Below are 26858 nucleotides of genomic sequence, written 5' to 3'. Positions count from 1 at the left end.
CTCCACTTCTAATCTCCACTCAGTCTCCACACACATTCATGTTCATGAAGCAACTTTTCTATATATGGGACTGAATTCCAGTGACAGCCACATAATGGATCAATTTCATCTTAGACAAGTCTTATTTTTGACCCATAAGCTAAATAGGATACAGAAGAATCTTGGGAGAATCTGCAGGTAACCCCTTGCTTTCTATACCACCATCTCTACTTATTCACTCTCCTAAGCCTCCTTAAGTCATCATGTTATTGTTGTTGCTTAGTCACTAAGTTATGTCCGACTTTTTTGACCCCATGGACTGTAGCCCACCTGGCTCCTCTGTCCATGGGATTCCCCAGGTAAGAATACCGGAGTGGGTTGCCATTTCCCACTCCAGGGAATCTTCTCGACCCAGTTATCAGAACCAAGCCTCTTGCATCTGCTGCATAGGCAGGCAGTTTCTTTATCACTGAGCCATCCCAGAAGCCCTGAGCCGTCCTGCTTTCAGCCAAACCCAATCAGAGTGCTTCTCTGTGCACCAACTACTCCATGTTTTATCATTATTCCTGGTTAATACCCTTGGAGATTTAGTGAGGTAAGCTCAATGGATGCCTGAATAATCCTTCCAGTGTTCACACTGCCCCTGCCCCAACCCTCACCAGATTTTGCAGGGAAGAAGTGAATGAACTACCTTCACTACTCAAGTGTGGTCCGTGGATTTGCAGCACCATCTGGGAGCTCATTAGAAAGGCAGATTCTCAGGCCCTTCTCCAGATCATAGAATCAGAATCCACATTTAACAGGATCCCCAGGAGATCTCATCGCTCATTAAAGGTTGAGAAATACTGATTTACAATTCCTTGGCAAGTGTGACCAAAGTCAAAAGACCCCAGTGTTCATAAAGGATAGTACTTTTTCAGTGAAACATACAGTAAACCTGAAAATAGCATACCTAAATATTGAGGGGGCTGGATAATGACTGCAAAAATGTTAGGAATAAGGGCGAGAGATGTGTTTTGTCTCTAGAGGCATATCTCTGGGTCCCACTGCAAATGGGAAGAGGAAGGGGAGAGAGCTTAGACACCTGTGGTAGCTTATATTCACCCACCCTCTCTAGGAACCTAACATTGACTCACTTTTCTCCTAAAAAGGCCAAGTCTAGAAAGCCCTTGTAGTCAAGTGACGGAGTCCGGGGGTCCTCTTCTCTGGGCAAGCCCAAGCACCCAGATAAGCGTGGACAAAGCCAAAGCTGAGATGAAATAGTTCTGGGCAGCAAGTTTCTCCCTAAGGCCAGAGAGCATAAGCGCTGGGGAGGTGAGGACAGGCACACTGTCATCATGTTCTTGCCCCTCCCCCAGGAGAGGACAGCACTCAGCTCCTCCCTGTGTGAGGTGAGGGGCCCTGAGGCCACTCCAAGACATATTCCTCTTCACAATCACCTTTAAGTAAGTGTTAGAACCTGACATTTTACAGAGAAGGAAAGCTAGATACAGAGGTGGTAAGAAAACTGCTCAAAGCTACAGAGGTTATGAAAGACCCAACTCTTAGGCAAATCAGAGCCTAGTCTCAAACCCTTCCCACTGTGGCAAAGTTTCCCTTTGAATAATGGGGAGAGTGGGATAACCATGATTAAAATTCCAAGCTCAAACACCAGATCTGAGTGAGTCATGTGGAACAACACAAGAGACAGGAGTTTATTTCACTGAAAGTAAAAAGTAAAATGTTCGAGGTTCTACCTACTCCACTTAGTTTTTCTGTTCAAGGCTTCTACAAAAAGAGAACATTCAAAGGAGCGCTTACTTCTTTATTGCCTGCAATTTCCTCATATCTTCAGCTGAATAGGGTTCCTTCCTTTCATGAGTAGGTCCTGCCTAATAGCGGGTTACAGACATCCCTGGGAATTAGAAGCCAAGAGAGACAACCACAAAGAGAAGCAGGAGACAGTAACGAAAGCCCAAGTGTTTCTTCGTCTTTTATCATTTTATGGGTAGTTGAAGTGTTTTCTATTATTGGGAAAAAGGGCTGTGTTTCATCACCATCCAGTAGGTAGCCCAGCATTTTCTGTTTCTCAAAACTCCAGAGAGACCTGACAAATTGTTCAAAATCCTAGAATTCCAGTACAACAGGATGTTAAGCAAGACTCTTCCTGCCTTAGTAACTGACACCAAAGTGAGCACCAAAGGTGGAATTCAAAAAAGCAATGACTGAATCCACGTCCTTTGAAATATCTGATTCACGAAGAGATTTTAAAAGGTCCCAGAGAGGAGAGAAAAAGGAAGGACTTACAAAGAAGTTTCTTTGGGGAGAAATGTCACCATCACCATCACCCCACCATGGGGCTTCCACAGCTGCACTTGAGAACATGACCTGTGTTGTCTGCAGGTGAAAGGCTCAAGGACCAGTGGCTGACTCTGCCAGAGATGGCTCAGGCCACGTGTGGTGGTGGGATGCAGCTGACATCTGGGTCCCACCTGTACACCCAGAATTGTCAGGACAAGGGATCGTGAGGGTTCCTCTGGACCAGATGGAGGCAGCACAGAAGGAAGTCTGTGGGGGAGTCTAGAGGGCCAGAGGAAGCCCCCAAAGTACAAAGCTGCACTCCTGGGTATGAAGGAGGAGCTACTTTCAGCAGCCAGAACACGGATGTATTTATCTCATGGGAGCTTCAGGAGAGGGTGCTGCAGAGAGAGGAATCCCAGGAAAGATGATCTGTGAATCGACAAGGAACACACCCAAGTCCCAACAGCACAAAGCCACCAGCCAGTACCCTTCCTTGCCCTCCATCCCCATGCCCATCCCCTCCACCCAGGCAGCACAAAAGCTTAAATCTCATTAGCTAGCTCTAGCCCCCACCCCCACGCTGCCAGCCTGCTCAGAGAGGGGAGAGGAGACTGACCCTTAGATCAAATCCAGAGTTGATTTCTAACTCAGAAGTGACATCCTGTTTCACAGTTGAGATTCCATCTGTAACCTCAAGTGATCCAAGGATGGTCTGTTACTCAACAATGAGCAGAAAAATCTTGCTTGGGTCAGAATTCCATCCCAGACAAGTGACTGTCACCCTTGGCTGCACACTGGGATCACTGGGGGATCTCAAAAATGAAAAATGCCAAAGCCCAAGCCTCACCCTGGAACCACAGAATCAGAATTGCTAGAGATGGGCCCCAGAAATGTGTCTTTAAAAATGAGATAAGATAAAAAAAAAAAACAATTAAAACTCACCCATTAATGTGCAACAGAGCAGGATGCTACTGTTCTAATAGACCAAGAAGTGACTAAATAGTAAAGGGACAATGGAAAACCAAGAGGAAATGAAATGAATTTGACTGTCACCAGCTGTGCTCTTCCGTGTGCTAGAAAGATAAAAATCACTCTTTTCCAGATGCATTTTGAAGCAGAAAGCTCCTTGTTGTACTTTAAATATAACTCAAAACTGACCAGAGCTGAGTTCAATTCCAAGCATGGGATCAGAAATAATCAATGTAGTGTTTAGGAAGTCTTGACTCCCTTTCTCAGTTGCAAGTCAGGTTGCCAGTGATGATCTGGACTGGTACCTGGGTCCTGTTGACATCTAAAGACCTGATAACATCTGTCCCTCCTCACAGCACCCTGGCTGGGGCTGGTGTCTGGTGTCAGTCTCTGCAAGGTTCCAGCACTCTGGAAAGACACAGGGGGATCTTTACTGCCAGTCTCACATCCTCACACCTGTAGATGGCACCCTCTTGTCCTGGCTGATGCTGGCTTGGAGTCTCTCTGCTCCAAGTGGAAAACAGAGCGTCTGCCACAACATCCCATGTCTCCACTCCAGGTGGTGTGAAAGGCAATTGGGACTGTCACTAAGTTTAATCAGTCATCCTCTTCCATGCTCACCCATTTTTATATTATTAGGTGCTTTTTATTTATCTGTTTTGATTCCTGTTTTAATTTGTTTCAACATGCTTCCTTCTCTGTCTCCAAATAGAGAGTGAATTCTTAAACAAGGTGACCATTTCATGGAAATCTGAGTTCTGAGCTGAATGAGGAACACATGCGACTAAAGACAGATGAGCTGCTGTTTTAATTCTTCTGGATTCATACAGTGATGCAACTGGCTTCACAGAAATCCCAGACTGCCTGGTTCCTGGTAAGTCCAGAAACTTGCAGTGTGAAAAAAAGGATCTCATCAAAACAACTAGGGGGAAAAGTAGCTGTAACTTCGTATCATGGAGATTTGTGACAGCTAAACTTCTTGATCAATTACTGTATGATGACAACAGAAATACTGAAGGACCATAAACTCAAACATGACCTTAAGGTAGAATGTACATTTAGACCAGCAGGGTCTAAATATATATAGTATTTTATATATATATATATATTTCCCTTTGTAAATTTTTCTTAAGTTTTCAGGGGAGTTAAGAGGGAAAGAAAGCATTTCTAAGAAAAGCCATTATCTGTAGGCTAGGGCTACAAATCTCATAAATATCCACAAAGATTCTATCATACAAGCCAAGTGAGGTCAGTCTCTTAACTGGTCTCACTGGTTTATGGCCCACACGGGCCATTTATATCCACTATCACCTTGGGCCAAGTCTCTTTCATTTCCACTTTCATTTATTACTCCCTGATAGTGGGTCCTTGAGTAAATACTTAAAGTGAAAGAAAAATCAGTCTTTTCTAAAAGCCATATTTATTTTAAAGATCTGATAAAAAAGAATAAATGAAAGGAAAGAAAGGGAAAGAACATCTTTAAAAAAAATATGGCTTAATTTTTGTTGTAGATAAATAAACGATTATTTCCTTTTAAGGGAATACTTGAAAGACTTCGAACTATTCTTAGACCAGAGAACCACTCTTTCCAATCACTAGCTAAGTTAAAACTAACAAAAGCCATCGATAAAAATGAGGTCACATGGATAAGATGAGTTAAACTGTACCAAATATTGGTATTGTACAGAAACGTCCAAAACACATAAAAATGTTTATGTGTCCAAAACACATAAAAATCCTATCTAAAATAGAAGCTTCTGGCTTTACACTGACAGAACAGTGCTCATATCAAAGCATAAAACCACTTGTAAAACTTTTAAATGCCAGACCTTCAACCTGGAATCAAGTACACCTCCAACAGTTTCAGAAGCCAGTTGTTGGTGAAATTCATATAAATCCTTACGTTTAGATGAAAATAATGTACTAATGTGATGTCAGTTTCTTAGTTTTGACAAAAGTAAGCAATGCAAGATGTTAGCAACAGGGAAATCAGGTGAGGGGTAGCTGTGAACTCTCGGTACCATCTCTATAACTTTTCTGTAGATTTAAAATTATTCACAAATAAAACATTCATTTAAAAACATACAAAAAAGCTGTTGTCCCAGAAGCAGAGATTCTAGATTTAACTATAAAGCTGTTATCCCCACAAATGTGCAGGAAGAAAATGAACACAGTAATCTAGCGATTTACTACAGCGAATGTAGCCAAGCAACTAAACTCTCAATTAAGAGGAAGATTTAATGAAACAGACAACAACTGCCAGGGTGTCTGGGTAAGGCATCCAAACATAGCTTGTTTTATGTGCTCCTGAAAGGCTGTTTGTAAATCAAACTTATATAATTCAAATCACATTTTGAGCATGCTAAGGAAGCTGGTGCATTTAAAAAGCTGTTGAATAAATACCAGGATAACAGGAAGATGGATTGTGTAACAAGAATTACTGCATTCTCATTTGGTGAAGGTGGCTTGGCGGCCATCACCCTTTGTCCATGGGGCTGTCTCGGGAGCCATACTAGTACCTGCTGCCCAATCAGCCCCTGCCCCACTAGCCTCCAAGTTTCTATTTTCCCTTCTCTCTGCAAGGCTGGCTTTGTGTGGCTTTGATTAATTCAGAGCTATTATGGTGAGCAATTCTAATCATGAACAGGTCCCAGTATCCAAACACACGGCTCAGCCTCCACAACGGTATCAGGTATTTGGGCAATACAATCAAGCAAGTAAGAATACTTTCACTGAACAAGAATGTCTAGAGCAAGTAAACGCATGATATTGTCCGTCCTGTTACTGGAGCTCCCACTGAAATTCTTCTGCTGACCATGGACTGGACTCCCAATACCAGCCATGGGTCAGATAGGAACTAGTAACACTCTTAGAAAAATAATTCAGGATTCCATCAATAGATGCCTTCACTCAGTCAGCCCATGTAAGCAAAACATTCCACAACACTGCTTTCTCAGCCACAGATGAGGGAGCAGGATTCTGAATTCCAACTGGTTAAAGGGTCAGAAAATATATCTCAAACAGTGCATGAGCCAACCAAATTCAGTTCACCTGCTCACAGATTTGCTTGTATTTTGTCACTGTGGATACAAAATCTCATATAACACTTGAGAGAAAAATAATGTGTGTGTTGTCAGAATATTGTTCAAATTATTCATCCCTATCACCTCCATGGGAGAAGTATGAGGCTTTGTCCCTGGATTGGCCTTGGCCCTATGACTTGCTTTGGCCAATGGCATACAAGTGGACGAAACTGTGCGCCAATCCAAAAAGGAGGCCTTATAAAGCCTTGCGTTTTTATTTATTTATTTATTTTTTGCTGTCCTCTTGCACTTTGTACTTATCCTAAGAAGCAGATCTCTTGTGTAGCTGCTGCTTCTGCACCCTGCACCCCAGAACAAACACACATGCAACAAAACTCCCCTAGCTGATCTACAGGCCCATGAGCAAGACGAAATGTTTGTTTCAAGCCACTGGGTTTGGGAGTGGTTTATCGTACTCATAATGTCAATACTTGAGTGATAACACACTAGCCCTCTCCAGATGCAAAAACATCAAGTACTCACCATCATCGATTCCAGGCCAGCCCATGAAGTGAGCAGAAATCTGTTTCTCATCCTTCCCATATTCATTCTTGGCTACTAACTTGTAGTCCCCATTGTTCATATGAGTGGGGTTATCCAGCTGGAGGCAGCCGTGGTACTCCGTATGATTGGTAACATGGATTTTAGTACAGATGTATTTGGACTCATTCAAAATTGCCCCGTTATAGAACCACTGAAGCGCTGGCTTGGGATTGCCTTTCACAGTGAATGGAATGCACCAGTGGTGGTCTGAGGTTGGAGATTCGAGAAATGTGATAGTTGGAGCAACTAAATTGAAAAAGAGAGAGTTAATAGCATCAGAAAGCTCAGAATTCTCCCCATCTCCAAATCTCTGTGTCATAGATAGGGGGGATCTTACTCAACCATTGTTTGGTTTAAGAAAACATATGATGACCCGCAACTCTGGAATCCATCAATATTTTGTATCATCATAAAGTTTGATTTAACTTTTACAGAGAGCTTCAGAAAGAATCCTTTCCCTGCTCTGCCTAAGATCCATGCATCATAGGCATCTTTACACCTATTCAGTGTGAGAATCAACTCCAAACAGATCCCAGTGATTTCTGACAGTGGAAAGGGCTCACTTGAAGTTGACTTTGGTTTCTAACACATATGCCTTGATATTATGGAGGTTAATCACCAAAACATTGAGGACCACTATTCTTACAGGGCTTCGCTAAATAATACAATGACAAAAATGACTTTGGAAATCTTGCCGGAAGCCCGGATCTCACATAAATTTTCCAAAACAAATAAAACTGGTCAATGCAAAGAATGTTACTCCTGATGTTGACTGGTTATTATAAAGTCTGATAAACTGATATATTTTTCACTGATTGTCAAGAGTAAATGCTCTTTAAAAGCATCTCTTTACAGTCCATTTTTGCTAGAATTTCAGATACATCAAAGTTTTGATCCTTTAAATGTGTGAGGTCCTATCTAAACCTGAAAAACAAACTAGAGATTATTTTAAAATTAAATATAAAGCACTTTATTCTTAAGGGAAACAAACATTATCAGGTAGCATCTTTAAACAGAGTACTTATCCTGAGCAAAGACACTTAAAATCCCTCTTAAGTGGGATTCATGTGGTCCATTTTCATGCGGTCTGACTTTGATAAGTATAAAATTGAGGACTGGAAAAGACCTTTGAGACCTAATAGTATCATTTTTTCAGATGAAAATACCCAAGTGCTATGAGGTTAAGTGACTTGGTCAAGGTTACTGAGTGAGGAAAATCTGGACCAGGAATCCAGAACTCCTAATGCCCTTCCCTTCATATATCACTTCCTGGTTGTACATGTTCATCACACAAAGTGGGGAAATCATAGCCTGGCAACTAATACATCTGAATGGGTCACTGCAAAGGATCTCTCAGTTGTTAATATTCCCTATCACTTATTTCTCATTATTTAAACTTTGGTAGACTAGACCAGCTCTCCAGACCAGGGAGTCTACATAGCTATTAACCTAAACGGAAAACATTTGAATCGGAGTGCCCTTATTTGTAGGTCTGTGTGACAAACACAAGGATCACAATGGGGGAGGGACAATACTTACCTTCCTCCCACCAGCCCAGGTCCCCATGTGCCCAGGCCCCACTTCTTCCTGCCACCACACTCTAATGTGCTTTTTGTGAGGTGTTGATTTAAGGATATAAAGTTGGAAGGTTGGTTGTACGTGTTTGGGGATGACAATGACTTCAAGATTGGTCAAAATCATGAGAAATTATGAGTCCAGGGCCTTCTGGGCATCGGGGTAGTATTGACATTGGCAAAATGTTGGTGATTTCAATCATTCACTCCAACAGTCACATAAGGAATGTGTGTTATGAGTGAATGCTAATCAGTGTATCAACACCTTGTGTCCACATGTGTATAATGCACATTCATACTTGTGCACACTCGTGTTTTTCTCAGCCAAATCCTAATTCAGAGTAAAACCTCATTAATTTATACCACGGCAGCTCAGAATTTGCAATGATGTGAAGATTATGTATTTTTTTTTACTGAATACATACATCATTCACATTGAATGAAACAATCTGGAATGTTAAGATATACGTTGCATTGTTTACAATATTGGAAAACAATGTACATATACTAAAGAAACATTAATATCCTTTATCTTCAGAAGACAGAAACTTAAAGCAATTATAATAATAAAAGTTTTTTGCAGGTAATAATAATTTTCATCCATTTTAGTAGTATTCCCTCCACTTCCCACAGAAGCTTGAGGTCAAACTAATGAGGTTTATTTTCTGTGTCAACAATATATTGAGTATGAACAGCCAGCCCAATACTTTAGGTATCACAACTTTAAAGGTTCATATTGCTTTTATAGAGAACAGAATTTAGAAACTAGTTTATCAAAATTTAAACTACAACTTATTAACAAAAGGAAGATAACCAGCTCAAAATATGTTCTATAAAGAAAAGACAGGATAAGGCACAATAGGACAAGTTTAAGATCAAAAAAGAAGCTTAAAGACAACACATGAACAAGAGAGGTTAGCAGAAATAGAAGGAATGGAAGGAGCTGGTAACATTTCTTAATTAAGGACGCACAAAACACTGCATATACTTTTTTAACGCACAAAGCAGCAGAGGTCCCCAACCACAAATGCGGGTGTGTCCACGATCTTTTCTATTAAAAACACACGTTGATCTGATTACGTACAATGTACAGTGAGGTTGACAGAATCTTGATCTTCTCCTACAAGATTTTCTGCCACACAAGAGATTTGCTTTCCACTGTCATCAGATGAAATGTTAGTTATCCTTAAGGAGCCCTGTGTGTGGCTTGTTTCATTCTACAAATGAATTAACAGACAAAAATAATCTTGATTAGAACTGAACTCAATAGTGACAAGATTTGGCATTTCTTCCCCTAACTAGAGAAAATCATCTATAACGTTAGAAAAAAAAAAATTCCAGTCTAATCAAGCTCAATAAAAGGGGAAACTCAGAAGTTATTCTGCATCTCCAGATTTCAATTATAAATGTGTGAAGCTGATTTAATCCTTGAATTCCTACCTACCTTCCTTGAAGGGAAAAAACCACAATGAGAGTCACTCACCTTGCTCATGATGAAACAAAAAGCTTACTAGAGACCTACAGACTTTCCAATCTATGAAGTATACATAACTAAAATACAATCTGCATTAGTCTTTGTTAAGTAAGAATAGACAGAAAGTAAATACACAACAAAACTCATTGTAAATCTCTCTATGTGGCCCTATAAAATATTAAATGATCATCACTAGGTTAATACAATCTCAAGTTCTGAGACATTCTCATTTCTATGAACATATAAACACAAGCCTTACCATATGCTTGGAAACCAGATTACCGACATCCCAGTACAAATTTGGAACTGGGTCACCTGCAACAGTACAAGATAATGTGATAGACTTTCCCTCCTCCACAGTGAGGTTAGGTGCGGCCAAATTTGCTGATGGCAAACCTGTGGAGCAAGGAAAGTAAAGGAAGACATATATAAATAGTTAGGTGCATTATCAAAATAACAGAAACAAGGTGAAAACTCTCTCTGCTTTAAAAATCAATCATTATTTGCTTTCCGAGACTGACTTACGTTGATCTGAAAAAATGCCAAATTGATAAGCTTTACAGATTTGATGAGAGCCAAAAGATGTGCAAAGAGATTTGAAAACAAATTTTGCATGTGTCTCAAAAATATCATTGCAGAATAATCTTTTATTAAAAAAAATCCCACTAGTTTGTAGAACTACATCTTCTGGTTCTTGTTCTGTTTTACAGTTATCAATTCAGTTGTTTGCACACAGTCATTGTATTTGTAGAACATCTTATTTTTCCCTCAGTTTTCTCTCTTCCATATTTTTACAGTCAAGGACAAAAGGGTGGGAGGCATCTTCAATTTTTGCATAAACCCATTTTTTTCATTAAATAACTCACAAATCTAACCCATTACCAGAACTAGATTTTTAAAGAGGTAAACTATGATCTTGAAATATAAGTTTAAAAGGCAGACCAAGATTTTGAAACAGTCCAATTATGGAAGTTGGTTTCAAAGCATTTTTCAAAGATAATAAATTTGAACCATACAGCATTAGAATGTTTCAAAGCTACACAAATCATAGTTAAATATTATAGGTATACTTGGTCACCCTATTTATGACATGATAAAAAAAGTTGTATAGATCATTATCCCAATGAAAAGCTCTTTTTTGGAAAAACCCTGAGAAAGTATTTGTTACCAGATGAAATTCTGATGCTTATAAACATTTTTTAATATTTCAAGACAGCTTCATTTTTATACTTTTATATTTCAAAAGTCAGCTTTTCTTATTAATGCTATCACTTCATTAAACTATTACACCATTTGGGTGTTAATACTGCTCTTATTCATAGTAGTTTTAACATGAAGGTGAGTCTCAGAATACATCAGGTCCTGTCAGTCAAACAAGCCCCTCGCTTGGTATCAGAAACTCAGCTTAGGACTGCATTCACCCCAACAGCTCTGTCCCATGGAACTATGACACATCATTAAACTCAGGAGGAACCCACAGGTCAGAAAAGGCAATTCATCTTCAACAGCCGTGAAATTTCAATTAGCCTGCCCACCTACAGGTTTCTGACCTGCCACCTTCACAATATTATGCATAAATCCTTAAGACACAGTCCTTACTGACAACACTATTATTATTTATTCCTGAAACCAGACTACAGCAAGATTTACATAGTATACGTCTCATGGTATTCCCGCCATTGGTAGAGGACTTCTCAACAAGATCTGGCTTTCAGTGGCTGGTGTGACATCTTCAGAACCCTTCCTTCTTGTCAGCCTTCGATAGAGAGCAATGTTGTATCTTTCACAAGGTTCCAAATAGCCCCCTAATATCCTGAACTCATATCAAGCAATGAAACATATACAAGTGATCAAGAAGCAGTGCAGTTGACTGGAAAGAACACTGGGTCAGGAGTCAGAAGCCCTAGACCCTAAACCTGGCCCATACTATGTGCCATCAGGTGAATCATTTCTCCTCTCTCAATGTGATTTATTCTATATTAAATACACTGTTCAATCAGAAGATCTAGCTAGGATTTTTCCAGCTCTAGAATTTGGTGTACGGAGAAGGCAATGGCACCCCACTCCAATACTCTTGCCTGGAAAATCCCATGGATGGAGGAGCCTGGTAGGCTGCAGTCCATGGGGTCGCACAGAGTCGGACACGACTGAAGCGACTTAGCAGCAGCAGCAGCAGAATTTGGTGACAACTTTCATGACAATCAAGCTTCCCAGTGTAAGAGGCTTTCATGGCAAGATATTAATACAAGGAATGGGTTTATTTTTAAAAAAATCTTGAAGCCAGTGGTATGATCTAGGTGACTTTTTCCAGATACGCATTAAAAAAAAAAATACGTAGCCACACAGTTTGAAAAGTCTATAATTCTACAAAATGTGTTATAAAAAATATTCAAACTATCTCTCAGATCAGGAATAAGACAGTGATGCCCACTTTTGCCACTTTTATTCAACATAGAATTGGAAGTCCTAGCCACAGGAATCAGACAAAAATAAATAAATGAAAGATATCTAAATTGAAAAGGAAAAGTAAAACTGTCACTGTTTGAAGCAATATGATATTATACATAGAAAATCCTAAAGACACCACCAAAATAATATTAGAGCTCATCAATTAATTTAGTAAAGTTGCAGGATACAAAATTAATATACAGAAATCTATTGCATTTCCAGACATTAACAATAAACTATCTGAAGAAGAAGCTAAGATAAAATTCCATTTACAATTGCACAAAAAAGAACAAAATACCTAAAAATAAATCTAAGAAGGTAAAACACCTGTACCTGGAAAACTATAAGACACTGATGAAAGAAATTAAAAACAACACAGACAGATGGAAAGATATATGGTGCTCATGAATTTGAAGAATTAATATTGTTAAAATGACCATACTATCCAAGGTAATCTATAGATTCAGCGCAATTCCTATCAAAATACAAATGGCATTTTCACAAAACTTGTATGGAAACACAAAGGACCCCAAATAGCTAAAACAATCTTGAGAAAGAAGAACAAAGCTGGAAGTATTATGCTCCCTGATTTCAAACTATATGATAAGGTTACAATAATCAAGAGTATGCTGTCCGTATTTATCACTCATTCATGTCTGACTCTTTGTGACCCCATGGACTATATAGCCCACCAGGCTCCTCTGTTCATGGAATTCTCCAGGCAAGAATATTAGAGTGGTTGCCATTCCCTTCTCCAGGGGATCTTCCCAACTCAGTAATCAAACCTGGGTCTCCTGTATGGCAGGCAGATTCTTTACCATCTGAGCCACCAGGGAAGCCCAAAGAGTATGATACTGGCACAAAAACAGACACACTGATCAATGAAACTGAAGAGAGAACCTGGAAATGAATCTATGCTTATATGAACAGTTACTATTCTACAAAGGAAGCAAGAATATATAATGCAGTAAAGACAGCCTCTTCAAAAAATGGTATGAGGAAAACTGAACAGCTACAGTCAAAAGAATCAAAGCTAGACTACTTACTTATACCATGAACAAAAATAAATTCAAAATGAATTAAAGATTTAAATGTAGGACCTAAAATCATAAACCTCCAGAAGAAAACACAGGCAGTATACTCTTTGATACTGGTCTTAGAAAAATTTTTTTAAATAAGGGGGGAAAAGAAAAATAAATAAATGTAACTTTGTTGTTGTTGTTGTTTAGTTGATAAGTCATGCCTGACTCTTAGCAACCCCATGGGCTGTAGCCTGCCAGGATCCTCAGTCTATGAGATTTCCCAGGCAAGAATACTGGAGTGGGTTGCCAGTTCTTTCTCCAGGGGATCTTCTCAACCCAGGGATCAAACGCACGTCTCCTGCATTGGAAGGTGGATTCTTTACCGCTGAGCCACCAGAAAAGCCCAAATTTAACTACAACAAACTAAAAAAGATTTTGCAAAGCAAAGGAAACTGTCAACAAAATGAAAAGTTTCCCTTTGAACGGATAAATATTTCCAAACTATATATCCGATAAGGGATTAATATCTAAAGTATACAAAGAACTCATGTAACTCAACATAAAAAAGAACCATTTAAAAAATGAGCAGAGGATCTAAACAGACATTTTTCCAAAGAACTACAGATGTCCAACCGGCACATGAAAAGTGATTCAACATGACTAATAAACAGGGTGTAAATCAAAACCACAATGAGATAACACCTCACATCATTCAGAACAGCTACTACCAAAAAGACAACAAATAAATGTTGGCAAAGAATGGAGAAAAGGGAACTCTCATGCACTGTTGGTGGAAATTTAAATTGGTGCAGCCATCATAGAAAACAATGTGGAGATTCCTTGAAATTTTTAAAAAATAGAACTATCATATAATCCAGCAATTTCACTTCTGGGTAATTAATCCAAAGAAAACAAAAACACTAATCAGAAAACATATCTGCACTCTTATGTTCATTCCAGCATTGTTTTTACAATAGCCAACCTAAGTGTTCATCAGTGGATGAAGATGAAGATGCGCTATCTACATACAATGGAATACTATCCATATAAAAGGATGAAATCTTGCCATTTGTGACAACACGGATGGACTTAAAGAGTATTATGCTAAGCAAAATAAATCAGACAGAGAAACACAAATACTGTGTAATTTCACTTATAGGTGGAATCTAAAAACCAAAGCAAATTTAAACAAACATAAAAAAAACAGATATAGGAAACAGATAGTGGCCAGAGGGGAGTGGGGTAAGGGAGGAAAGAAATAGGTGAGGGAAATTAAGAGGTACAAATTTTCAGTCGCAAAATACCGACAGGTTTGAAATGTACAAAAAGGACAGTGTAGGCAATATAGTCAATAATTATGTAATATCTTTGCATGGTAACATATTATAACTAAGGCTGAGCATGGCGATCATCTGAAATGTATAGAATATTGAATCATTATGTTGTGTATCTGAAACTAATAGAGCATTGTAGGCTATTTATACCTGAAAAACACACAAAAAAGCAAACTTATAGAAAAAGAGATCAGATTTGTGGTTACCAGGTGCTGGGAGTAGGTGGAAGGAGGGGAGATTGAATAAAATAGTCAAAAGGTACAGACTTGCAGTTACAAGTAACTACTAGAGATATAATTTACAACACAAGGTAAAATTATTTCCATTTCTTTAATTTTGTATCTATATGAGATGATGAATTTTCACTAAACTTACTGTTAAAATCATTTCATGATGTATTTAAATCAAATTGCGCTGTACACCTTAAACTTATACAGTGCCATCTGTCAATCATATCTTAATAAAACTGAGGAAAAATATAACTACAAACACAGAGGGGGAAAAAGAAAATACTCAAACTACCGTGTGAAAAATAGTACCCATGTGGCACTATTTCCTGTTCCCCAGAAGCACTCATTTCATCTCTTTAACTTCCTTTTGGGTATTGATCTCTGTATCACTAAATATTGTGCTTATATTGCTGCTTCTTGGTTTTTCTGTTTTAATATTATCTACAGGTCTCTCACCATGGAAGACGAGAACTAGGCTCATGTTCATACAGAAAGACAGCTCTCCTACATGCCCACACCACACTCACACCACTCTATGTTCATATCTTACCATATGCTATGAAGTTTTTTTGTCTGAATGTAAACATGAAGTTTACTATAAAAATATAAACCTTACTGACAGCTGAAACACTGTAATAGCTATATTTTATCAAATTTAAGACTGCATTAACTATAGGATGCAGTACTGTGATTAGAACCACTAAGAAAGGGAAAAAATGATGTCAATTCAACTATGATGTAATGCCTTCTCACCACTTAGATCTGCATTTAGTGGTTAGACCTACTGGGTAGCCTATCTACTTTAAACCTTTCTTTCCTGTATCTTGTCTTTTTTTATCTGTTCTATTTATGGGGAAATTTCCTCAGATTTACCTTGCAGGCTTTCTTTTGATATTTTCATTTCTGGCATACTTTTAGTTTCCAAAGCTTGTTGTTGTTGTTGTCCCTGAATGAATATTATTTAACAAATACTCCTGTGTTCATTTCATGGAAGCAACATCTCTTCTAATCCCTAATATCTATGAGGCATTAATGATAATTTCTTAAGAATTTTTCTTCTGCCTAAATCAACTTTGTTTCTTGCAACTTTTTCTTTCTTTGGATGTTTTGTATTTGTCTTTAATATAAGCTTTCTCAAACAGTTTGTGATCTTTGGCTATTCTTTAATCTTTAAGAATGGGGCACTAGAATCATTACATATTTACTGCCGGTATCATTGTGCTGCTGCTGCTGCTAAGTCGCTTCAGTCGTGTCCGACTCTGTGCGACCCCATAGACGGCAGCCCACCAGGCTCCGCCATCCCTGGGATTCTCCAGGCAAGAATACTGGAGTGGGTTGCCATTTCCTTCCCCAGTGCATGAAAGGGAAAAGTGAAAGTGAAGTCGCTCAGTCGTGTCTGACTCTTAGCGACCCCATGGACTACAGCCCACCAGGCTCCTCCATCCATGGGATTTTCCAGGCAAGAGTACTGGCAGTATCATTGTAGAGTTTAACTATTATCGGCCTCTTTAATGGATACAACCTGATGTCAGTACCCTTAAATCCTTCTCCAGATGGTATTGGTCAGATTATTCAGATAATGCTCTTCCAGTGTCCCGTTCAGAAGAGGAAGAAAACTAGAAATACAGGTTTCTCTAGCTTCCCTGGTAGTTTAACTGGTAAAGAAGCCACCTGTAATGAAAGAGATCCCAGTTTGATTCCTGGGACAGGAAGATCCCCTGGAGAAGGGATAGGCTACCCAGTATTCTTGGGCTTCCCTGGTGGCTCAGACAGTACATAATCTGCCCAAAATGCGGGAGACCTGTGTTCGATCCCTGGGTTGGGAAGATCCCCTGGAGGAGGAGATGGCCACATACTCCAGTATACTTGCCTGGAAAATCCGCAAGGACAGAGGAACCTGGGTTCACAAAGAGTCGGACATGACTGAGCAACTAAGCACTGGCTATCTGGAAACAGAACTTTCCTATGAAACCTTTTGAAAGCCGAAATGACATAAAGCAAAGAAGCAGTAACCTTAGCTCGCCTGCTAACAGATGCACAGAATAAATCAAGATAAAGCATAGATTCTCACAGACACAGCTCAAAGCTATGGTGGCTTGATGAGATGCTGAGTGTAGTTCCCAGGAAGGAGCTTGGCAGTGCCACTCCCACTGCTCAGGGTGCCCGCTGCCTCTTAACAGCTCCATGCAAAACAAATGCTGAATGCCAGTTTTGCTCTTCACCTTGTTTTGTACAAGCAAAAATCCTCTTCAGATTTCTTTCAGAAAAGCAAAGTGGTGTAAAGCAAACAGTTGTATGTAAACCCATCATTCTATGACTCTCATAGCCTCAACTCCACTTGGAGTTCCTCATTATCTTTGTTATATCCTCTTTAGAAAATAAACTTCTAGTTCATATACACCTGGGGTGTACGGGGCAAAAATCTTTAAATCACTCCCCTGTATTCAGTGTTACACTGAACTCTCACTTCCTGAGCCTGGTAGAAGTTCTGCAATGTAAACCAAGCTCTCCTCTTGGCTTTCCCCATTGCTAAGTTGGTAACCAGTATTTTCAGCCTTCAGTCAGTCACTACTCATCCATCTACTTCCCAGTTTGCAACTGCAAAACCACAAAGGTTTGTTGACTTCTCTCCCATTTTCTTGTATTTACAGATTAATCTGTTGAGTCTGGAAAAACCACAGAGCCAGGGCTTGCCATGGTGCTTGTTCTTGAGGTCTGAGCTCCTCACTAGCTGGCTCTATCAACAGACACCTTTCCTGACACCTTAAACATAAACCAGTGGTGTAAACCTCCTACCTTTTACAAATGTATCTAACAGTGTGGAAATTTCAAGCACAAAAGAGGTTAAAATAGAGATTCTCAGCAGAGAATGCTACACCATAATCTTAATTTCCCTCGTAAAATCTACTGTTTTTTTTTTTCTTCGAGCCTAAATTTACATGCTTAACAGTTCTAAAAATGTTTGCTCGATTACAGTATTAGCAATATTGTTTATTGTGGATTCACTGTACTAGGAAGTCTTATCTAGTACTTCATATTTTTATTTAATTTAATTCTTGCAACCAAACTTGACGTATTTATTCTCATTCAATTAATAAAGAATGTGAGTTTTGGAAAAGTCAAATACCTCTTCCAAAGTTGCCTAAGTACCTGGGATTTGAACTCAAAGATGAAGGTGTTCACCATATAACACACTATCTTCCCAGAGTGCATATATCCATTTTAACACAGACTATAAATACCAATACATATCCATAATCTGGGAATTTGGTTCATTTAAAAAATACTTATGCGTCTATTTGTGAGAGAAGAGTGAATCTTCTTTATTTATAGAGAAATTGTATCACCCTGTCATAGCAGTTTCCAAAGGAATCTGTGAAAAATTGGCCAAGTCTAGATCTCTTAAATGTAAAGTCTTCCACAAATGAGTAAGCATCTGACTCACGTTAATTCTACAGCATTAATATGCTGGCCAAAGACTCAATAATGGAAAAAACAATCTGTACTTGAAATATCACTTGAGGTTTAATTAGCACAATAAAAATGAATTGGGAAGCATGAATAGCCAAGGCAGGATAAACCATTTGCCAGGCACTACTTCCTGGCTTAATAAGATTTGAAATCAGCACAAGTACAGAGCAAAGCTCAGCAATGCCTCCAAGAGCCTCCAGTGCTATGGTAATGAGATCCTGATTTAAGTTTCAGGGCTATCTTCCTTTACACTCTGAGAAACCTCACTAGAGATAAGAGATGACCAGCAGCCTGTCCATACAGACACCTCTGAGGCCTGGAAGAGCCCAGTAAAGGAGGCAACTCATCAATGTATTGGTTAAGGCCCTGGACAGACAGATGTCAGTTAGAATCAAACTTACTCATTAGCTGTTTATTTGTAATACTTGGTAAGCTTTCATTTCTTCATCTAGAATTAGGGATACTGATGACATCTACCTTCTAGAGCTTTTAGGATGGCTAATAAGATACTATGGAAAATATTCCAGATAATGTCTAGTGCATATAAAACCCTTAATAAATATTAGCTATTACTGTTATTACTGGAGAGGTGGCAAGAATACACAGAAAAACTATACAAAAAAGATCTTCACTACCCAGATAATCACGATGATGTGATCACTCACCTAGAGCCAGATATCCTGGGATGTAAAGTCAAGCAGGCCTTAGGAAGCATCACTACAAACAAAGCTAGTGGAGGGGATGGAATTCCAGTTGAGCTATTTCAAATCCTGAAACATGATGCTGTGAAAGTGCTGCACTCAATATGCCAGCAAATCTGGAAAACTCAGCAGTGGCCACAGGACTGGAAAAGGTCACTTTTCATTCCAATCCCAAAGAAAGGCAATGTCAAAGAATGCTCAAACTACCACACAATTGCCCTCATCTCACACACTAGCAAAGTATTGCTCAAAATTCTCCAAGCCAGGCTTCAACAGTACGTGAACCATGAACTTCCAGATGTTCAAGTTGGATTTAAAAAAAGCAGAAGAATCAGAGATCAAATTGCCAACATCCGTTGGATCATTGAAAAAGCAAGAGAGTTCCAGAAAAACACCTATTTCTGCTTTATTGACTATGCCAAAGACTGTGTGGATCACAACTAACTGGAAAATTCTTCAAGAGATGGGAATACCAGACCACCTGACCTGCCTCCTGAGAAACCTGTATGCAGGTAAAGAAGCAACAGTTAGAACTGGACATGGAACAACAGAATGGTTCCAAATAAGACAAGGAGTATGTCAAGGCTGTATACTGCCACCCTGGTTATTTAACTTATATGCAGAGTACATCATGAGAAATGCTGGACAGGATGAAGCACAAGCTGGAATCAAGATTACCAGGAGAAATATCAACAAACTCAGATATGCAGATGACACCATCGTTATGGCAGAAAGTGAAGAAGAACTAAAGAGTCTCTTGATGAAAGTGAAAGAAGAGTGTGAAAGAGTTGGCTTAAAACTCAACATACAGAAAACTCAGATCATGGCATCTGGTCCCATCACTTCATAGCAAATAGACGGGGAAACAGTGGAAACAGGGAGAGACTTTACCTTTTTTGCCTCCAAAATTACTGCAGATGGTGACTGTAGTCATGAAATTAAAAGACGCTTGCTCCTTGAAAGAAAAGTTATGACCAGCCTAGACAACATATTAAAAGCAGAGACATTACTTCGCCAACAAAGGTCCATCTAGTCAAAGCTATGGTTTTTCAGTAGTCATGTATGGATGTGAGAGTTGGAGTATAAAGAAAGCTGAGCGCCGAAGATTGATGCTTTTGAACTGTGGTGTTGGAGAAGACTCTTGAGAGTCCCTTGGATTACAAGGAGATCCAACCAGTCCATCCTAAAGGAGATCAGTCCTGGGTGTTCATTGGAAGGACTGATGCTGAAGCTGAAACTCCAATACTTTCGCCACCTGATGCGAAGAGCTGATTCATTTGAAAAGGCCCTGATGCTGGGAAAGATTGAAGGCGGGGGGAGAAGAGGATGACAGAGGATGAGATGGTTGGATGGTATCACCAACTCAATGGCCATGAGTTTGAGTAAACTCCAGGAGTTGATGATGGACAGGGAGGCCTGGCATGCTACAGTCCATGGGGTCGCAAAGAATTGAACACGACTGAGCTACTGAAGTGAACTGATTTACTGTTATTGGGCTTCCCCAATGGCTCAGTGTATAAAGAACCTGTCTGTAATGTGGAAGACATAGATGTGGGTTTGATTCCTGGGTCAGGAAAATCCCCAGGAGGAGAAAATAGCAACCCACTCCAGTATTCTCCATAAAAATCCCATGGACAGAGGAGCCTGGGCTATAGTCCAAAGAGTCACCGAGTCTGACAGGACTGAGCGACTAAGCAAGCAAGCAAGATTACTCTTATTTCCAACATTAATATGAATATTTAGCTTTAATTGGTACATCTGAATTTAAACACGTGCATATCTTACATTTTGTCAAATTTCTTCAAATAAAAATAACAAAGTCATAACATGATATCACAAAGAAATGAAATGTACTCAAACAATCATGAGGGCTATAAGATCAATGGAAGTTAAATGGTTCTTTAAGAGCAGGATTTCTTAGCTTTTAATATACTAATGTGCATAGTGAACATCAGAGTTATAGAATTTTCTATAGTTTTTTATTTCTTTAATCTTGGATTTTTTTTTTTTCATACACAGAGCATCTCAAGGACTTAAGAGTTCCACAGAATGTAGAGTGGGGAAAGTTTAGTGGGCTAGATGATGAGTCAAGCTCCTGTCAGGTTTAAGAATAAATAGTTGTACTAGCAAAAATCCAAGACCCATGTCTAAACCCTTGGCTACTCAAAGTACAGTGTATGGAACAAGGTGTTTGTTAGAATGTAGACTCTCAGACCCTAACTCATACCTGCTGGAAAAGAAGCTATTATTTTGGGGGTGGGGCTGCATTGCATGGCAGCCAGGATTTAAGTTTCCTGACCAGAGATTGGACCCCTGTCCCCTGCAATGGAAGCATGGAGTCCTCACCCCTGGGCCACCAGGGAAGTCCCAAGAAGCAATTTTTTTTAACAAGAACTGCTGGTGATCCATATGCACATTAAAGCAGCTTGGGAAGCACAGATCTAAAGAAAGTCAGCCTTTTCACTGGATAGCTGATGATTTTCTGCTGAGATCTGCTGTCTGGTATGTCCTTTCCAGCCACATCCAGGTCAACAGCCATCGACACTGCTTCATATACTGGTGCACACTTCTTGAAAGTTGATGATATTGACTAGATCACTAATTCAAAATATGTGCATTCTCAATTCCTAATAATACTAACTTCTAAACTTTTCGAAATATCAACTCAACTTTGCAATAAATGAGATGGGTCAACTTTGGGTTTTAATTTCAATATCCATCTGCAGGTCTGGATTATGTTCTTTTCCATCTCATTTTAGTGAGCCTGAGCTCTGTTCATTTCTTATTAGATCATCACTCCATGGGTATAAAAATATTCAAGTAAATTATGATTTTTGCCTGCTTTCTGTCTTCTCTCCACTCACTTTCTATCTTCTTGGCATATCTTCCTATTTTTGTGTCCCCTAAACATATATATTTCACTGCCAGGAATGAAGCCAAAATGAGCCTGACCTATTTAGAAGTGGCTGCTTTACACCTGGTTGCAAAAATGACAGAAAATTAGCAAAGTGACTCTCCAAGCTCAAATGGGAAGCTGTGCTTCTAGGCTTGTGTGAGCTGTCATGACAGTGACAGCAACCACAAAACTTCCAAAAACAAAAACTGAACAGCTGCTGACAGCTTAGAAAAAACAGCTTTATTTGCCTTCTAAGAAGATAAAGAAAAGCAACGGTCCACTGTGTGGCTTGCTGTATTTTAGTGGATAAAAACCAGTCTCTAATAAAAGGAAGCAAAGCAGTAAACTAGACTTTGTAAATGTTTTTCAGAGAAAAAAATTAATTCAGCTAAGATGCTAGGGAAATAAAGCTGTTTACCAACCTAAATTATACATGGAGTATTAATATAGCATTTCATCTTCTGTGAATGCTAACAAAGCTGAATTACTATCAGTCTGTTTTCCTGGTTTAAAACAAACAAAAGGAGTATATACATATATGCTAAAGAAATATACATACTATAAATTATAGTGGAAACAAAAGTAAACAAAAATAAATTATTAACATCAGTTTACCTCAAGGAAACAGGCCTATCTTCCTGGATACCTGTGACCCAACCTTTCACATAATAGATAATATTTTGTTGATGTATCATAAGGAGGCTCTACACTAAAAGTCCAAAGGTTGGTAAAGTGGAAAACTGAAATTGTCATTATAAATAATTAAAAAAATCAAAAGTAAACTTAATTTTTCAATCCATGGGACCATTAAGGGTGTCTTATATAAAAACTACACAGACATTCAACCCTCAACCGGCATTATCAGCTTTTATTCACTATGATTATTTAACATATATGCAGAGTACATCATGCAAAATACCAGGCTGGATGAAGCACAAGTTGGAATCAAGATTGCCAAGAGAAATATCAATACCCTCAGATATGCAGATGACATCACCCTTATGGCATAAAGTGAAGAGGAACTAAAGAGCCTCTTGATGAAGGTGAAAGAGGAGAGTGAAAAAACTGGCTGAAAACTCAACATGCAAAAAACAAAGATCATGGCTTCTGGTCCATCACTTCATGGCAAATAGGTGGGGAAAAAATGGAAACAGTGACAGACTTTACTTTCTTGGGCTCCGAAATCACTGCAGACGCTGACTGCAGCCATGAAATTACAAGATGCTTGCTCCTTGGAAGAAAAGCTATGACCAACCTAGACAGCATATTAAAAAGCAGAGATATTACATTGCCGACAAAGGTCTATATAGTCAAAGCTATGGTTTTTCTGGTAGTCATGTATGAATGTGAAAGATGGACCATAAAGAAGGCTGAGCACCAAAAAATTGATTCTTTTGAACTGTAATGTTGAAGAAGACTCTTAAGAGTCCCTTGGACTGCAAAGAGATCCAACCAGTCCATCCTAAAGGAAACCAGTCCTGAATATTCATTGGAAGAAATGATGCTGAAGCTGGAGCTCCAATACTTTCTTTGGTCACCTGATACAAAGAGCTGACTCATTAGAAAAGACCCTGATGCTGGGAAAGATTGAAGGCAGGAGGAGAAGGGGACGACAGAGGATGAGATGATTGGATGCCATCACTGACTCAATGGACATGAGTTTGAGCAAGCTCCAGGAGTTGGTGATGGACAGGGAAGCCTGGCATACTGCAGTCCATGGGGGTCACACAGAGTCGGACACGACTGAGAGAGTGAACAACAAATCGCTGTTGAGCCAGCATGTTCTATGGTAACTAGTTACCAGTAAAATAGGTTGAGGGATTTGACCCAAAAGAATACTGCCTTTTAAATACATTTGTTGCCTGCTCAGAACCAAGCATTTCATCCACTATTAACACCTCCTGAAGACACTCTCTTCCAGAGATTTAAATCATAATTACAGTACAAAAAAATTAAAGTATAAAGTCTGCTGTTTTTTAATAATTCCATCCAGCCAGGGGAAAAGACCAAAAGGTTTGTACTGCAAAACTAATTACTGAAGATCAACCAAATGTACAGGAACTAAGTACAAGAATTTAGAATATATAGTATTATAAATAATGTCATTGAAAAACACTAAAAGAAATAGCAGGAATACTTCTATGTGGAGTAATAAATCAGCACAGTCTGGAAAAAAGAACCATTCTTCACTAGCACTTGGGTGATTCAGTTTCTGTCTTCAGAACTACTGCTCGTAGTACCCCCTTTTTTTCTGATTAATGTGGAAATTTTACATGAATATGTTTTGTTGCCTTGTAATTAATAGCTTTCCTAAGGTTGAAAGGGACTTGGTGGAGAAACAGACCACAACATGTTTCACAGCATGAATAAATTTACAGTAATTCACGGCAGGAGGGGCTGTTAGAAAAATATTGTGAGACATTTCAACTGTGCTGTGAATGGGAACGGGAACTGTGTAGTTCAACTTTCCAGCCTTGCCTACTGAGCTCACTCAATCACTAAGGGCAGAGAAGAAAGAAGGAAGGATATTCTTCCAAAATGCAAAAATGACAAACATTTCAATGGGAACTGCAAAGTGCTAAAATATAGAATAATTTGGCTGGAAAAATATAAATGTTTAAGTCATCTCTACTTAACTGACATATCTGGAACATTATATCAAAAATATAATCCAATCTGATCACTAATATAATGCGGTTCATGCATTTATTAATTGATCGATTCAGCAAACATTAATCAGGTGACTGTTATGTTCAAGGGACCGGAGAAGGCAATGGCACCCCACTCCAGTACTCTTGCCTGGAAAATCCCATGGACAGAGGAGCCTGGTAGGCTGCTGTCTATGGGGTCGCACTGAGTCGGACACGACTGAAGCGACTTAGTAGTAGTAGTAGTAGTAGTAGTATGTTCAAGGGACACATCAGGCACCATGGAGGATGTGTTTTTGCTTATTAAATGGAGTGAATTACTTACCTGGCAGTCCAGTGGTTGAGAGTGTGCCTGCCAAGGCAGGGACACAGGTCCAATCCCTGGTCCGGGAACTAAGATCCCACATGTTGCAGGGCAACTAAGCTCATTCACTGCTAAGTCGGAGTTCTAGGGCCCATGAACCACAAATATTGAAGCCCGTTCACCTAGAGCTTGTGCTTTGCAACAAGAGAAGCTACCACAATGAGAAGCCCATGAACTGCAACGCAGAGCAGCCCTTGCTGGCAACAACTACAAAAAACGCCCTCAGGCAGCAACAAGCACCCAGCACAACCAAAAATAAATTAATAAATAATTTTAAAAATGTAGAGAATTTGTTCATCGTATAATGCTTACACAGTTCAGTTCAGTTCAGTTGCTCAGTCATGTATGACTCTTTGCGACCCCATGAACCACAGCACGCCAGGCCTCCCTATCCATCACCAACTCCCTGAGCTTGCCCAAACTCATGTCCATTGAGTCAGTGATGCCATCCAACCATCTCATCCTCTGTCATCCCCCTCTCTTCCTGCCCTCAATCTTTCCCAGCATCAGGGTCTTTTCCAGTGAGTCAGCTCTTTGCATCACGTGGCCAAAGTATTGGAGTTTCAGCTTCAGCATCAGTCCTTTCAATGAACACCCAGGACTGATCTCCTTTAGGATGGACTGGTTGGATCTCTTTGCAGTCCAAGGGACTCTCAAGAATCTTCTCCAACACCACAGTTCAAAAGCATCAATTCTTCCGCACTCAGCTTTCTTTATAGTCCAACTCTCACATCCGTACATGACTACTGGAAAAACCATAGCATTGACTAGATGGACCTTTGTTGACAAAGTAATGTCTGCTTTTTAATATGCTGTCTAAGTTGGTCATAACTTTCCTTCCAAGGAGTAAGCGTCTTTTAATTTCATGGCTGCAATCACTATCGGCAATGATTTTGGAGCCCAAAAAAATAAAGCCAGCCACTGTTTCCACTGTTTACCCATCTATTTGCCGTGAAGTGATGGGACCAGATGCCATGATCTTAGTTTTCTGAATGTTCAGCTTTAAGCCAACTTTTTCACTCTCTTCAATGCTTACACAATGCAATACTAAAAGGTAAAGTTTTTAAAGAAAGCCCACCTTACAAAGAAATGAAATCCCAATAACTCTTTTTTATTAAAATAAAAATATTACTAGTTGCAAACCAAATGCAACAGCCATAGTTACCGGCAAATTGTTGGGTTTACAATGATGAATACATAAGCCCATACTTCTATGAGTTACTCTTAGAGTTAGCTAACAAGTTTCATCAAAAAAAAAAGTAGCAATAAGATAAACTCCATCAATCTGTGACTTAAATACAATAGATATATAGATATGTTTTAAAAGTTTGCTGAGGGTGAGACCTAAAAGAAAAGCCAACTGACCATTAATCCATGCATTAAATAAGACTTGAAGACTTGAGGATATTATCCAACTTATCCAACATGGAATTTCAGAGACAGAATTTAAATCCAACAGTCTAGAATAATTTGATGCTCAATCTAACTTCTCCTAAAGAGCCAAAGTTGGGAAACTGTTGTGAGGAAAATTAATACGTGACTAAGCCCCAGACTAAAGTCTGTCCCGCTCATCTCAAATCTCTAGAGTTTACATTGATTGTTTTTTTAAATACACAACCATATTGGAAAATAAGAAGCCATAGTATTGCTGTATAAGAACTATGAGAAACTGCTGAACAAAAGAAAGTAGGGAAATGAAATTAAAGAAAAACAGCACAATTCCAAACAGACACAAGAGTATGTACTGCAACAAAACAGGGAGGCTGCTGTGTTGACCTGAGACGAGGTGGACTGTAGGGCCCAGTGGGGCCTCCCCTCCACCAAGTCACAGGGTTACTGGTT

At 39.2% G+C, this 26858-nt stretch overlaps 1 protein-coding gene across 19 annotated transcripts in view; it reads right to left on the bottom strand.

Moving 5' to 3' along the window:
* Positions 1-26858, bottom strand: part of NTRK2 (neurotrophic receptor tyrosine kinase 2) — a 386793-nt gene that overhangs the window by 312098 nt on the left and 47837 nt on the right. For 18 of the 19 annotated variants that reach the window (XR_014062590.1, XM_081521581.1, XM_081521570.1 and 15 more), the window contains 3 exons: positions 10162-10298; positions 9513-9645; positions 6795-7100 (listed from right to left, as the gene is read on the bottom strand). Coding sequence is in view for 18 of the 19 variants with exons in the window: in XM_081521581.1 (XP_081377707.1) it covers positions 6795-7100; positions 9513-9645; positions 10162-10298 (576 nt within the window). In the remaining variant the exon portion in view is untranslated. The remainder of the gene's footprint in view (positions 1-6794; positions 7101-9512; positions 9646-10161; positions 10299-26858) is intronic. The other variant, XM_081521614.1, reaches the window with a different exon arrangement.

Source organism: Giraffa tippelskirchi, chromosome 1, assembly GCF_054371585.1.
Source record: "Giraffa tippelskirchi isolate mGirTip1 chromosome 1, T2T-mGirTip1v1.2.pri, whole genome shotgun sequence".
Classification (NCBI taxonomy): Eukaryota; Metazoa; Chordata; class Mammalia; order Artiodactyla; family Giraffidae; genus Giraffa; species Giraffa tippelskirchi.
This window is presented reverse-complemented; position numbering and strand designations above follow the sequence as displayed.